General features: G+C 37.7%; 1 protein-coding gene across 6 annotated transcripts in view; it reads left to right on the top strand.

Moving 5' to 3' along the window:
- The window catches only part of MICAL3 (microtubule associated monooxygenase, calponin and LIM domain containing 3), a gene marked incomplete at both ends in the record, with an annotated part of 106,809 nt that overhangs the window by 8,022 nt on the left and 84,306 nt on the right, over positions 1-14,481 (top strand). For 4 of the 6 annotated variants that reach the window (XM_082013557.1, XM_082013556.1, XM_082013555.1 and 1 more), the window contains 14 exons: positions 153-273; positions 971-1,083; positions 1,652-1,807; positions 2,375-2,475; positions 3,148-3,405; positions 3,999-4,114; positions 5,372-5,498; positions 5,983-6,076; positions 7,219-7,366; positions 8,636-8,832; positions 9,769-9,881; positions 10,266-10,328; positions 11,051-11,224; positions 12,332-12,424. In XM_082013557.1, coding sequence (XP_081869683.1) covers positions 153-273; positions 971-1,083; positions 1,652-1,807; positions 2,375-2,475; positions 3,148-3,405; positions 3,999-4,114; positions 5,372-5,498; positions 5,983-6,076; positions 7,219-7,366; positions 8,636-8,832; positions 9,769-9,881; positions 10,266-10,328; positions 11,051-11,224; positions 12,332-12,424 — 1,874 coding nt within the window. The remainder of the gene's footprint in view (positions 1-152; positions 274-970; positions 1,084-1,651; positions 1,808-2,374; positions 2,476-3,147; positions 3,406-3,998; positions 4,115-5,371; positions 5,499-5,982; positions 6,077-7,218; positions 7,367-8,635; positions 8,833-9,768; positions 9,882-10,265; positions 10,329-11,050; positions 11,225-12,331; positions 12,425-14,481) is intronic. The other 2 variants (XM_082013559.1, XM_082013558.1) reach the window with 2 other exon arrangements.

Raw genomic sequence — 14,481 nt, 5'->3', positions numbered from 1 at the left:
TTACACACCAGTGCTGCCTGGATGAAGTACTGGGAACACAGTGGGAAGAAGGTGGTAGCAGCTGGACTTGAAATCAGTAATGTTCAAACAGATGCTTAGGCACTTGTGCTCTTCTCTTTCTTTTATTTATTTATCATCTGCTTTTTTTGCAGGTATCCGTCAGCTCCAGCTTATCCTTTTGAAGGTTGCCTTGATCTTGGGAATAGAGATCCATGTCAATGTGGAATTTCAGGGGCTTGTTTACCCTCCGGAGGATCAGGAGAATGAAAGCAAGTAGCATTGAAACGGGTAGTAGAGAAAGGGGAAGTTATGGTAGGATACACAGACTCCTGCTCCTTAACCCTACTTATGACTCTAAGTCCTTTCCCTATGCTTCATTAATGACAGCAATTATTAATACACCTTTATTTGAATTTTTGGTAGGATTTACTCTTTCTAGTGACAAATCCAAATTAGTTACTATATAAAACAAAATCACCTGAAGTACTACACAGAAGTAGACCATGACACAGTAGTTTGTAATTGCTCCTAAAATATTGTAAGCCTACTACACTTAGAAGGTATCTTTTTAAGACAACTCCTTTCCTTTCCCTTTTGCTTTCACTGAAGATACTTGTATCTTCAGTCCGTGTTATGCTTTTTGTATCTTGGTGAAACCTGTTCTTTGATCACCATGGGACATGGTGGCTTACTCCTTTTTCGGCATCCTATTGACTGAATAGATAGTAGAGAAGCTATAAAGGTTGTAGTGATGCATAAAGGTTATAGTCGGGGGTGGGGTTTACCAGAGCTGTCTCTGCCCCTGATTCACACAGAGTGGCTATGCAAGTCAGCAAGAGCCCTGTCAATGATGTATCTGTCCTGCAGTGCATCTTTACTGATGGTGTGAGGAAGGGATTATGGATAGTAAGAAGTGGTTTTATGTACATGTTCTAATATGAGCACTGTTTATATTGCCATTAACTTGGAGTTTATCAACAGGAATAGGTTGGCGTGCATTGGTACACCCAAAAACCCATCCAGTGTCTGAGTATGAGTTTGAAGTAATCATTGGAGGGGATGGCAGGAGGAACACTTTAGAAGGTAATGGTGTGTCCATAATTTACTTTCAGATAGGACTTATTCTTAAATTAGTTAGAACAAAAATGGCCTTTAATTTCCCAATCAAAATCTGGAAAGATATTTGACTAGTGAAAGGGGAGATTAAAAGTCCATGTAAAAATCCATTTGTATCAAAGACATGTGGGTCATCTTTTTCCTCTTCCTATCCACTAGCAATGGAATTAGGTGTTTTGACCTGGATAATTTTTTCTACATTTTTTCTTTACTCTCTTTAAGTGTTGGAGCTTTTACTTTTTGGAGTAGGAATCGAAGTATTGAATATTATTCAGTGTGGTAGAGAATTCTATCATAATATTTTTGATGTAAGTTGTGATTTTTGGAAAAGAAGTAAGAGAGAGAGGAGAGCTTTTTCCCTAAATAAGAGCTTCTATTTTTCTGATGTATCAATTGTTGCTTTCTCTGTGGAGGAGCTTGTAATTCATCGGATCCATTCTTTTTTTGTTTTGTGAGGACACCTGTCTGTGGCATGCTGAACCTTCTCTGAAGGTATGCTCTGTTTTTCATTGTTACTATTTTATCCTTCCCATAGGGTTTCGCCGAAAAGAGTTCCGTGGTAAACTAGCAATTGCCATCACCGCAAACTTCATCAATCGCAACACCACAGCTGAAGCCAAAGTAGAAGAGATCAGCGGTGTGGCCTTCATATTCAACCAGAAGTTCTTCCAGGATCTACGAGAAGCCACAGGTTTGCTAGCAATTGCCAGATTTCCAGTAAAAACTATTTATCTTTATTATTACAACTTTGTAACTCAGGTATCATGTTTAATCAATAAATGAGTATCTTGTGCACAAGGAAGTCAGTCATTGCCGTCTCTCTTTGAAATCTGACTTCCCAATTTTTACAGCTGTTCTATACAGCTGTACAAAGCAGATGTGTATCATACAGGTGTGTGTCATTTTTGTTCAGAAGTGGAGAACTTATCTCCCTGAAGATTTTCTGGAAATCTGAGCCCTAAAATGGGAAAGTTTGAATCCTGAATTGAATTTCCTGCACACTACATCTGAATGCTTAGAGTGATGATAAAAATATTTTTTAAAAGAGGTAGCTATATGCAGGTGAAATGCGCTATTTGTGGTTTTGTTGAAGATTCATATTTTAAAGTCATCAAAAGCATGGGAGAAAGCTGCTTGGCATTTTCTCTCTAAGGCTTTCTAACCATGTACTTTCAATTTACTTTCTTCTGATAGAGCTCTTGTTACACATAATGTATAACTTGTTCCTTCACTACCATATCTTTTGTTTTGTCACAAGGTATTGACTTGGAGAACATTGTCTACTACAAAGATGATACACACTACTTTGTCATGACTGCCAAAAAACAGAGCTTGCTGGAAAAAGGAGTTATACGGCATGTGGGTATTAACTTTCCCTATACTCTCTATAAAATAAGATTTTGGTACAATTTGCTTTCAGTGTGCTGAAAGGGAAACACTCTCTTCTTTCACCATGTAATGCCTTTATACAGGTGTATTTTAGACCACAAATATATGCAGTTAATGCCCTTCCAAAGTATTTTGAGTGTGTTACAAGATCTATCCTCTCCAAATTTGTGTTCCTTTGAAAATTTGGGGGTTTCTCTCACGTTAAGATAAAATATGCTTAAAGAACCTTTGATAGCTTAGTTGATCTTCCCTCATTTTATGTGAATGAAACAGCAGGGAGTGAAAAAAGTATTGGAAATATATATAATTCTGACAGAAGATGATTTAAAAGTAGTTTGGCCACAAATGAATAAATAAGGACTGGGGTCTTGTGCCTTTTGTCTGAAGTGTGAGAAGAGAAATGCTCATAAATTTCTTAGCCCTTTCATAGTCAGAAATGCTAGTAGGACTGATTACTGTTTGCAAAAAAAGATGTACAATTTTTGTCTTGGAAGCATAAACACAGATAGGAATGAAAGAAATCAGAGGGCAAACCTGTATCAGTGGATTTGTAATTGTATTAATGCCAACTATTGTATGGACTAGTCTTAGAATAAACTTGTGTATTTCGTTATTTCACTTTTAGTTGTCTCTTTTTGGCAGGATTATGCTGACACAGAGTTGTTACTCTCACGGGAGAATGTGGACCAGGAGGCTCTGCTAAACTATGCCAGAGAAGCCGCTGATTTCTCTACTAATCAGCAGCTGCCATCGCTGGACTTTGCCATCAATCACTATGGTCAGCCAGATGTGGCCATGTTTGACTTCACGTGCATGTATGCATCAGAGAATGCAGCCCTGGTGCGAGAGCAGAATGGCCACCAGTTACTTGTGGCACTGGTTGGGGACAGTCTCTTAGAGGTTTGTGTTTTAAACTTACCATGTGTAAGCAGTTAATTGAAGCATAAGCACAAGCCATTGCACCCATCACTGAAATATGCACTGGCTATAAGATAGTTACTGTAAGGAGAGCTGCTGTTTATTATATAATAAAGTGGGATGTTTGAAGGAAGGGTTGGAGTGTTGGGAAAACAGAATATTTAGAATGGCAATGATCTTGCTTAAGAAAATGTGTGCAGAGATTTTTTTCTGAAGTTATGTCTGTTCCATCTGCTTCTTATTGGGACAGTTAGACTCTACAGAACCTACTGTAGGCCTGTTAATAATTAGCATTTTGTAGTTGATTAAAAAGTGCAATCTTGAAGAGGAGCTGTTAAGGCACTCCAGGCTATGAATTGTTGTTGGAAACAGAGGAACATTGGCTTTGGGGGATCTCATGGGCAATTCACCGTACATCTGGCTTCCTCTAGCCCGGTGGGAGTGGAGCTTTAAGCTAATTACTGAGCTGTAATTTCCAATCAGATTACCATCTGAATTATTCTTGATATTTCTTTCAAGTTTTCCCTAACTAATGCTTTTCCTTTTTCTGCTTTTTTTGAAAACTATAATATTAGCCATTTTGGCCCATGGGAACTGGAATAGCCAGAGGATTTTTGGCTGCAATGGACTCTGCTTGGATGGTACGAAGTTGGTCACTTGGAGCTAGTCCTTTGGAAGTTCTTGCAGAGAGGTAATAGAGAAAATGAATACACTTTCAGTTCTAATCTTATCCTCAAACCTCTCATGATTCATTCCAGTTTCTTCTAGTACAACTATATATAGACAGAATGGGAGATACAAATTCTCACTGTTTTTAGAGGATGCTTGTGGGTATAATTCAATTGGAGAAAAAATTTCCTAAGGACCTGATAAAGTGAAGTATATTTATAGAGGAATAAGAAGTGTTGCAGCTGTTCTTGGTCCTAGTTTTAAAAGCAGTTTAGACAGAGTCTTTTTTTGGTGCTTACTGATATTACATGGAGTAGGTGAGTCTGGCTTGCTGTCCTCAGCCTTGCAATAGCAAAGCGGATGAAAATATTGGTGCTGTTAAAGTACCAGAGACAAAAATTCTTGCCATGTCCTATTATCTTGTAAATATATTTTATGATTTTTTTTCAAGGAAGTTAAGATGTGCTTTTATTTCATGTTCTCCTACATTGATCACTTTGTTTCCTATAAGCCAAACAACTTTGTGTGTTTCTTTGTGGAGTATTGAGTTCTTGATGTTTTTATCGTCTTTGGTTGAGTGTTGTTTTAGTGACTCAAGGTGATATCTTAGAGATCCCAACTTGGGTAATTAAAAGATGGAGTAAGTAAAAGCAAAGTCTAATAGAACCTATTTTAAACTTAAGCAACAGTAGCTTCTGACCATCGGGAACTGTAGTATCATTTAAAAAATTGTATAAATGGCATAATGGGTACTTAAAGTTCCATTTGTTTGAATTTAAAAAAATGGTGAAGATAATACTGCAGTTGGACCCAGACTCCCATCACCTTTCCGTTAGACATTTGCAGACAGCAGTAAGATTTTCTCTGAGCCTTCTCTTCTGCATGCTGAACGTACCAAGTTCCCTTGGCCTCTCCTCACAGGGCAAGTGGTCCAGTCCCCTTGGTCACCCTTTTCCTGAGTTGCTCCAGTGTCTTAGTGTCTTTCTTGTACTGGGGAGCCCATTCAGCTATGCTTAATGTATTGTTTTCTTCTCCCCTTTTGATTTCTGGAATTGTATTAAACTGCAGATTTTAATACACTTGTACTGAAACTTAGCTATTCAATGTCTGAAGTGGTTAGATTTCTGATGTGAATGTTTATGTCTCCAGTATTGACTTAGCAATATTAGTAGTGATGCATCTTTTGGAAAAAAAAAAAACAAAACCACAAAACAACCCACAAAACCTAAAACAAACAAACCAAACCACAAAACATTTTTTTAAATTTTATTTTCCCAAGGGAAAGCATTTATAGGCTACTGCCTCAGACCACCCCTGAGAATGTGAGTAAAAACTTCAGCCATTACAGCATTGATCCCGCCACCCGGTATCCCAATATCAACGTCAACTTCTTGCGGCCACAGCAGGTAACTGGACAAACGGTGCTTCTGAATGCTTGCAGTCTTCATTATCTTTCCTTAGGTGAAGCTAAGCTAATGTTTTGGGACCTGACGTGGCAGTATAGTGCAAAGCAGATATCTCAGTCAAGAGTAGACCTCTGTACTGCAACAAATTCCTGTTTAGGAATGTTTCATTTTGATAGTTTTAACCTTGCTGTAATGACAAATGAAATATATACATGTGTGTTACACATTTTCTTTGTAATAATCTAGTATAGCAGTCTGTCACTGCAGTTTGGTATCCACTGAGCAGCAGCAGTCAGCTAGACTGTTCAGCACTGACTAGCTGTTCTTTGTTGTTCCTGGGTTCTTGGGCTAGAGATTTCTGCTACATAAGTGTACTTGTCTTCCTTTTTGTGCCTTGGGATGACTCCTTCTTGTCCTGACCTTTCTGTATGGATCTTGGGTGCATGCCATGTTGGTCACTTTCAATTCTTTTGTGTCATTTTAGGTACGCCACTTGTATAATACAGGAGACTTGAAAGACATTCACCTGGAAATAGAAAATTTTGTGAACTCCAGGACACCAAAGCTGACTCGGAACGGTAGGCCTGGCTACTGCTCCATTTTGTTTGGTATTCTGGAGCTGGATCACAGAGCAGCAAGGCTCTAAAGTGTTACTTAACCAGTCTCTTTTGGTTTAGAAAAAGTATCCAGTAATTGTTTCATCAATAGTCTGATTTTCCAATTTTTCAAGTTTCAGTTAGCATGTAAATATATTTTTGTTTGCCTAATTTCCCTTGCTTTACAATGCTGTTATATTTCTAAGCATATTTGCTTATGCCAGCATTTTTTTCACCTCCTTTATCCTATAACAATATCCTTACTTAAAGTGCAGAAGCCTAGCCTGAACTCACTCTAACAGTAAACCCGGAATTCTTACAAACATTGCAGAAGGTATTTCTTTTGCAGTCTTTCATATTCATGCTTTCTTTTACTTAATCTCATCTCTTAGCTAAACTAAATGAAGTCTCATTTTGCTTGCATTATTATGAAAGTTAGATGCCTTGTGATAAGAATTTCAATATCTGTCTACTTGTCCTGTACCGTGGGGGTTATGTTGAACTTTTCCTTTTGCACACCTTGCCTTTGGATGTCCAGATAGTGTTTGGGGACTCTCAGAATGGCACTTTGCTGCTAAGCCTTCCTTTCACTGCTGAATAGCTGTGTAGTCTTTTGATTTGTTCTTTGGCCTGTATCCATGTCCCTTTAGGCTGTAATCTTGTCAGATCTTGCAGTAAGGCAAGGTCAAAAGAGGTCAGTGCTTTTAAAGGAAAGCTTTCAAGAGAAAAGAAAAAGTTGCGGAAGTACATTTGTAGTTCTTCCATTAGAAATAGTATATCTGGGCTTTAGAGAGCATTTGTTCTACTGTATATCCTTTTGATCATATTTAAAACAAGCCTTTGTGACTGTTTTATAATTTCTGGGGCTCTTTTACAAGGGCTAGGGTGAAAAGCCTGGCAAGTTATAGCTAAGATAATTAATTTTTAGCAAATTAAAAATCCTTTCTTGGATCTAAAATAGATGAGATAGTCTTTAAAAAAAAAAAATCTGTCCCGTATAGCTCATTGTAGGAGTTCGTTGTTTACACAAAAGTTTTATTTGTTGATTCATGGTTTTTATGTTGGTTTTAGCATTCACAAAAGAGGAGTTGTATATTTCTACTTAACAGTTTGATTTCTTACAGAGTCTGTAGCTCGCTCTAGTAAATTGCTTAGTTGGTGCCAGAGGCAGACCGATGGATATGCTGGTGTAAATGTGACGGATCTCACGATGTCATGGAAAAGTGGCCTAGCTTTGTGTGCCATTATTCACAGATACCGTCCAGACTTAATGTAAGTAACTGGCTGTTTTGAGTAACTGGGGAGAGCAGAATGTTAGTGATATTTGGAACTAATAGTATGGAGAATGAGGCAATGCATTTGCTGGCTGATGGAGAAATGGATTGAAAGGAATTCAATTAAACTTGATAGAAGTTAATATCTGGTTATTCACCAGCAGAATGGAATGTCATAATAGCTTGATGAATATGAAGATAAATGTGTTGTCAATTTTCCCTTCTGGATGATTTGACAGAATTAAGCTTCAAATTGGTACTGACTGGAAAGCATTATTGACTGGCAGCTCTTTTCTCTGTGAAGTTAGTCAGGAATAGTTCATATCTTCAGTTAAATTTCTCATGCAATTTATAAATCTCTTGTTTAACAGTAACTCTTTTTAAAGACTTATAGGCTGCTCTTTTTAGAAGCAGTGACCCACAATCTAAATAGAGGTGTTGCTACTGTTATGCACTAACGTGCTGATTGGGTGAATGAACGAGGTGTCCTCTTACGCGATGCATTGGGTAAAACAGTGCCCAGATTCTAGAATGGGAAAACACTGTCTGGAAGAAGTAACAGGAGCAAAGACTCTGGTACTTCAACTGAAATATGAAATGGCTTCAACTTCCCAAAGGGACATTAGAAAAAATAAATGCTAGATCTGTATCTAAAGACAATCCAATGTAAAGCATGCTGAAAAATTACTTGGTTATTCCATTCCATGTGCACTGAATTACATATCTGTTGGTGTACCTGAGTAAACCTGAGCTACTCTGTTTAATAGCTGTATAGGTTGTGGAGAGTTCAAATAGCTTTTAAAATTGTTTATATAACTCTCTACAAGCCTTAGATTTTTATGTAGTTTTTATATAGTTCTACAAGCTTTGGAAAAAGCCAGCAGAACTAAAATATTGATCAGTCAAGAAAAAAGGGTATAAAAGTGAAGTCTTAATTTAGTTCCAAGCACACACAAGATTTTACGTAGGGGAAGACAGTACAGTTTTCCAGCAAAGAAGGAAGTGAAGATGTATTTCAGAGGATAATAAAGTTTTTAAGAAGAAAAATTTGGGTTTGGAGGAGAAGCAAAAAATGAAAAAAGAATATATTTGAGCCAAAGTTTGCCATAATTAAGTATCTTCAACTCTGCAACACGAAAAGGTTGCTGGCAAATGAATTTGAGAGATTTCAGAGAGAGAAAAAAAAAAGAGGAGATGGATCCACGAGTTCTTTCAGAAGATTGGTTTCTACTTGATTCAGTGCATGCTCTCTTTCTGCCCTTCGCAGAGACTTTGATTCTTTGGATGAGCACAATGTGGAGAAGAATAACCAGTTGGCCTTTGACATAGCTGAAAAAGAGTTTGGAATATCTCCCATTATGACTGGAAAGGAGATGGCATCTGTTGGAGAGCCAGATAAACTGTCGATGGTGATGTACCTCACACAGTTCTATGAGATGTTCAAAGACACCATCCCCTCTAGCGGTAAGGAGTTTGGGACAGATCTCTCAGATTTAAAGACAGCTTCAGGATGAATATGTGTGCTTCAGTTATCTTCATGCTTCTTCTGCACAAGCTCATACTAGTCATTGTCCTGTAACTTTACATTACAAAAGTTGACTTCATATTGATGCTGATAAAGACCATGTTATCAGCATCAGGAGAAAAAAAATACATTAATACAAAATAATGTTCTCAAAATAATATCCTCAAAAGTTCTAAACTCACTTCATCACTACTAGGTAACTTTTCTGCTTTCTTGCTATTGTTAAGGATTTATCCATGTTGGCTAATGTGAGATGCCTTGCTAGTAGTTCTTTATTAGGTAATTTCAAAACACTGGCCAAGTTTTATATTTATTTATCATCTGTGAATAGTGAGAGAAGCTTGAGGCCAATGAGGAATGAAAGATCTTTGATTAGAACTGAAAGATGTAATTGCCTAACACAAATCAATATGGCCTGCCTTTAAATATTAATAATGTTGTTATAGCTGTTTCTTTATTACTGATGATCTTAATTCAAGTCTATCATTCTGGTATGGCAAAAAAAATGTGTTTAATAGACTTTTAATACCTGATACACGGTGTATTTTTATTTCCAAAACTCTGAACTCTTCTTAAGAATACTGATGATCATCATGCTCTTTAAATATGAAAGGAAATAGAGTAAACAAACACAGTATTTATTCTGGGTGGTTATAAACCCCAAAAGGAGAATTGATTTTGGCAAAATGAAAAAGCAGAGTAGCTGAGAAAGGTATTCATTCTGGACACTACAATCATTTTGTGCAGAGAATTTAAGAAAGAGCGTGTTATGTTAAAAAAAAAAAAAATCGGAGTCCTTCAGTTGTGTAACTTAATAATAGCACCACAGAAATAATTTCTTGGCATTCCCTTGTCCTGCCTGTTTTTGCTAATAGATAGTCTGGACCTGAATGCAGAAGAAAAAGCTGCCCTAATTGCCAATACCAAATCACCCATCTCTTTTCTCAGTAAACTGGGACAAAGCATCTCTCGGAAACGCACTCCAAAGGTAACCACACCTCAGTCTTGATAACACTTGTGTCTGTTGGGCTGCTGTCCAAGTAGGTGGAAGTAAAAATGTATGTGTAAATGTGTATCTGCTACGTATTTACAGAGGACCATGTTCATCAGCCCTTGGCATGGGACAATACATGGCATTTATAAGTGCAGGATTACATCTGTAATATGCACTCTCAATTAGTGGTATATTTCAGCCTTATAATCCTAGCCTTGTGGTAATGGATTGCTCAGTTCCCAATGAGAGAATGAGCCCTGAGAATTGATCAGTTGTGTTGCAAAGCTTATTTAAGTGCACTGATGACATTTGTCTCAGGCCAGAAAGGTATGAGAATCCTTATCTTTGGTTTTTTGGCCCTTGTTTTTCCATTTTCAGGACAAAAAAGAAAAGGAACTGGACGGTGCAGGAAAGAGGAGAAAAACCAGCCAATCTGAGGATGTAAGTATTACAGTGAGGAAGGTGTCAGGTGTTTCTTATTCCCACTTCAGCCCTTTCATTTTCTATGTCAAGACAGGGTTTATATAAGATCTTTTTTTAAGATAAAAATTAATTATTCTTCAGAGGCTACACTTTGTTACAGCTATAGTGCAAATGTTTTACTGATGCTTATGAAAGAATAGTACACAACAAATGAAATGTTGCAGTTCCTTCATACTCTGTTTTTACTGCAATTTACTTTGATTTGATGAGGACACCAAGAATAAAACTTTCATTTAGTAAAGTCATGCAGTTTAGTCAGAATTTTCATTCATATTTAAATGTTAGCCTTGGTTAGTGCAAAAAGCATGTATTTCTAGTATGCTCCATGAGGTGGACTTTCATTTAAAATGTTTATAGCCAAAGTGAGTTAAAATTCAGTGCTTTGAGTTCTCAATGAAGGTTTGAAGATAGGCCTGTGCTTTGTGTCAGTGGATTCATGGGACTGTTTCAACTATGGTCTCTTTGGTAGGTAAGCGTATCAAATAAGGTTGCTAAGATAAGTAAAGTTTAACAGAACTTTTGATGACATGCCAGAGGAAATTAAAATGTGAGCTTTCAAGTGCATACTAATAGATTTGTTTTCTACAGTGTTAGAAAGCTACCACAGCAAAAAGGTACAGAGGAAAATGTAATCGAGTTGCATCTTGTTTTGCATCAATTTTGATATTGCTGATTGTTAGGAGGACATCTCGCGAAGCTACAGAGAAGAAAGGCCCACACTGGTGAGTGCCCTGACAGAGAGGAGAATTGATGCTGCCATTGGGAATCAGAACAAAGTCAAGTCCATGGCAACCCAGCTACTGGCCAAGTTTGAGGAGAACGCACCAGTGCAGTCCTCAAACTTACGAAGACAGGTAGGAGATGGATCATAAAGCCCTTTATTTTGGAATTATGGAGGAAAATCATGAATAATAATATACATTCCTTGAGATGGGATGCTAGTGATGCTCCTCTACTTCAAAGGCTCTCCTAGGGAAGAGTGAAGCTTACTCAAAAGAGAAAAGTTTTAAATTTAGGAGTGTGAGATAGAGAAGAACTCCCTAATGAAAGCCTATTTCCCTGTTATTGCCGATATTATGTTATGTAATCTTTTTCAAAACCAGCAATTAAGTTTCTTTTATAATTGCTGTTGTTGCTGAAAAACTTTTCAGGAGCATCCCATTTTTAATGTTTAAGAACTATCATTGAATTTCTGATTTGAACTTTTTCATGCAGGTTATATCTGTTTGTTCTTGTGAACTGTGATTATGTTTTTTATGTGTGTGTTAAGTGCAGCAGATAAATGCCTGGGAGTTTCTTTGCAATCAGGATATTTGTGTCATTCCAAGAGAGCCTTCCTGATGACTGCTGATTATTCAGGGTGATATCTGAAATACTGCAACTGCACGGTAGTTGTCTTTGAAGCTAGATTGAGTCACTTCAAGCTACTGCTAGCAGTGCAGTGTCAGCAGAATAAGGCTCAGTATGGTTTAAGTGCCTGAGTTCTTGCTCTGCTGCATCGTCTGTCTTCATAGCTTGTGCCAAGCTCTGTGCTGCCATGGCCAGATTGTGAGTAGGACGTGACCTAGCTACTTTAAAACTAGGCCAAGTATGTCTATGCTACACTGCACACCAGTGTTACTAGTATAACATAATTGCAAAATGGTGATGTTTATCCCCCTCTTTACCAACCAGTACATATTGGCTGGAATGACCAGGCTGATTTGAAGGAACAATGAAAATTGTTGGGACGGTCCTTCCAATGGGAAGGTCCAAAAACATATGTAGTTTCCCATTTTTGGATGTTTTTGCCCTTTTTATATTTTACTTGCTAAATGAATTCTCCCCTACCCTATTTTTTTTTCTTAAATGTTTGTCTGTCTTATTCTGTATCCCATCCCTTTTGGCTTTCTTTGAGTTTCCTTTACTATTGTATCTTTCCTCCTTGATCCCAACCCACTTTCCCTACAACCTGCATGCAGCAACCTGTCCTGCCTTATCAAGAACGTATTCACAACCAACCATCCAGCAGACGAGAGCAGGGCCGTCTTGCTCCCATACCCCAGTGGAAACAGGTAAAGAAACTGATAATGCATTGCTTGCACCCAACACTCGCTATCACAGTCCTGTTTTTAAACCGGTCCTTTTCTAGCACCTTGTGTGAGTCCATTATTTTAAATAATTTAACTTTTAATGAATAAAATCAACATCTGTTTTTGGTAGTGATGCATGGTTTAATGTTTCAAAAGGACTCAGTCAAATTTTCCCTTCCCTCTTATGCTAGTTTTAACTTCCCAGGGCTTCCGTGGGTGTTCCAGCAGAAACCTTGCCTACAGATGTAATGTAGTGTAGTCATTTTATCATTCAGAGTATTTCTAGATTTTTCTCTAACAAAAAATTGAAAATATGTAAGCAATTAAGCAATGAGGTTAAATGTGTCACGCCATCTATGATATTAAAGCTCTTCTTTGGTATAAATAGTAAGATCAGTTATCAGTTTTGCTACTCACATGTGAAATCTTACATGTTCTGCAGTTACAGGAGACTTTTTGTCGTTTCTTTTTCTCTATGACAAATGTAGCTGTCCTTGACAATTTCTCACGTTCATTGCATTGCAAATTCCTGTATTAAGTAAATTTTAGGTTCTATGCCACAGAGGGGGTCAGAATAGGGATCAAGAGCAGAAAATATGAGCAGGTACCAAATTTTATTTTCTCTTGTATGTTTTGGCCCAGTTTAATTGCCAGTGTTTTTCTTTCAGCAGTGCGCTTTCAAAAGTAAGGCTTGTGACAGACAGTCTTTTCAGGTAGATAGGGATACTTATCTCACTGGCTTCCTCTGCTTGCATTGTTTCCCTGTGCAAATAGCCTCCTCACGTTTCTGAGAGTGCTGAGAGAGATTTTTCTGGCAGCCAAAATTTGGTGAAACATCTGCTGCTTTTTATTTGAAGTTTAATCAGAGCATACTTTGGAATCAAGAGGAAGAAGATGACAACACTAGTATGGAAATTCACTGCTCTGCATGTTTATGCATTCAGGGTGAACTTCATGTTCAAGGCATTCAGCACGATTAGTGCTGCATGTCATGACCAGTGCCACAATCTAGAAGATTTCTCTCCAAGAAAGAAGACCTAAACCACGGGAATTGTTGTCAGCGGGACGGCCCAGAGAGTCTTAAAAATATGTCAACATTATGTTTAGGTGTCCTGACTCAGTGTTTTTTCTTCTACATTCTGTCTCATCGAAACCTTCTTTATAGGCTAATGAGCACTTTCAGGTGGATACACATCATCCATGATGAAGGCAAATTTCATTTTTTAAGACTACTTCCCAAGTAAAGGGGGAGAACCCATAGAACTGATGCAGAAGAGCATAATATAGCTGTACAATATTAAGTCAGTGGATGAGCAGTGCTTATGTAACACCCCCCCCCCCCCAAAAAAAAAAAAAAGGGAAGACAACCAGTGCAGTCCAGTTTATCTCAGTTCAGAAGGATGAAGAATTGTGTTTCAGCACTTGGAGAAGATCACATCCCTGCAGCCTTGAGATTTGCATTTGAACCTGCTATCGAAACTTTATGAAGGCTTTATAATTATGCCTTTATGGTGAAACACTGAAGTTCTTACTGTCATCCTTTTGTAATTGGTCAAAAAAAGGACAAACTTTTGTTTCCTGCTTTTATGGTGAAGATCTTCTCTTCACCAGAAAGCATGTTTTTGTTGTTATTTTTGTTCTTATTTTAGCTTGTACTACATGATTTAATTAAAAAAAAAAAAAAAACACAAACCCGGGGGGAAGGGAGAGAAAAAAAATCCTTCTGGTCTCCCTCAACACTGAAGGCAACAATGTAGGGGAGATCTCTGAAAAAATCTTTCACCTCTTTTCAGAGGACTTACATTGTTTTATTCAACACTGACATTGATTGCCATGTGTGGGTGATTTCCCTCTCAGGATTACAGCTGGAGATGATCTTTCCTTGATAGGTTTTATGGCGTCAACAGAAGATGGTTGGTTCTTGGGTCCAAGTTTCATGATGGATTTTGCAGTGCTTTTCATCTAACAATTGAAATGGAGAATTAATAAATCTGGGTCTCAAGGATGCAAAATCTGCAGGATACAGTAAGATCAAAGAA

This window comes from Phaethon aethereus, assembly GCF_964289735.1.
Source record: "Phaethon aethereus genome assembly, chromosome: 1".
NCBI lineage: Eukaryota > Metazoa > Chordata > Aves > Phaethontiformes > Phaethontidae > Phaethon > Phaethon aethereus.
Note: the sequence above shows the minus strand (reverse complement) of the source record. Positions and strands in the feature narration are given on the sequence as shown.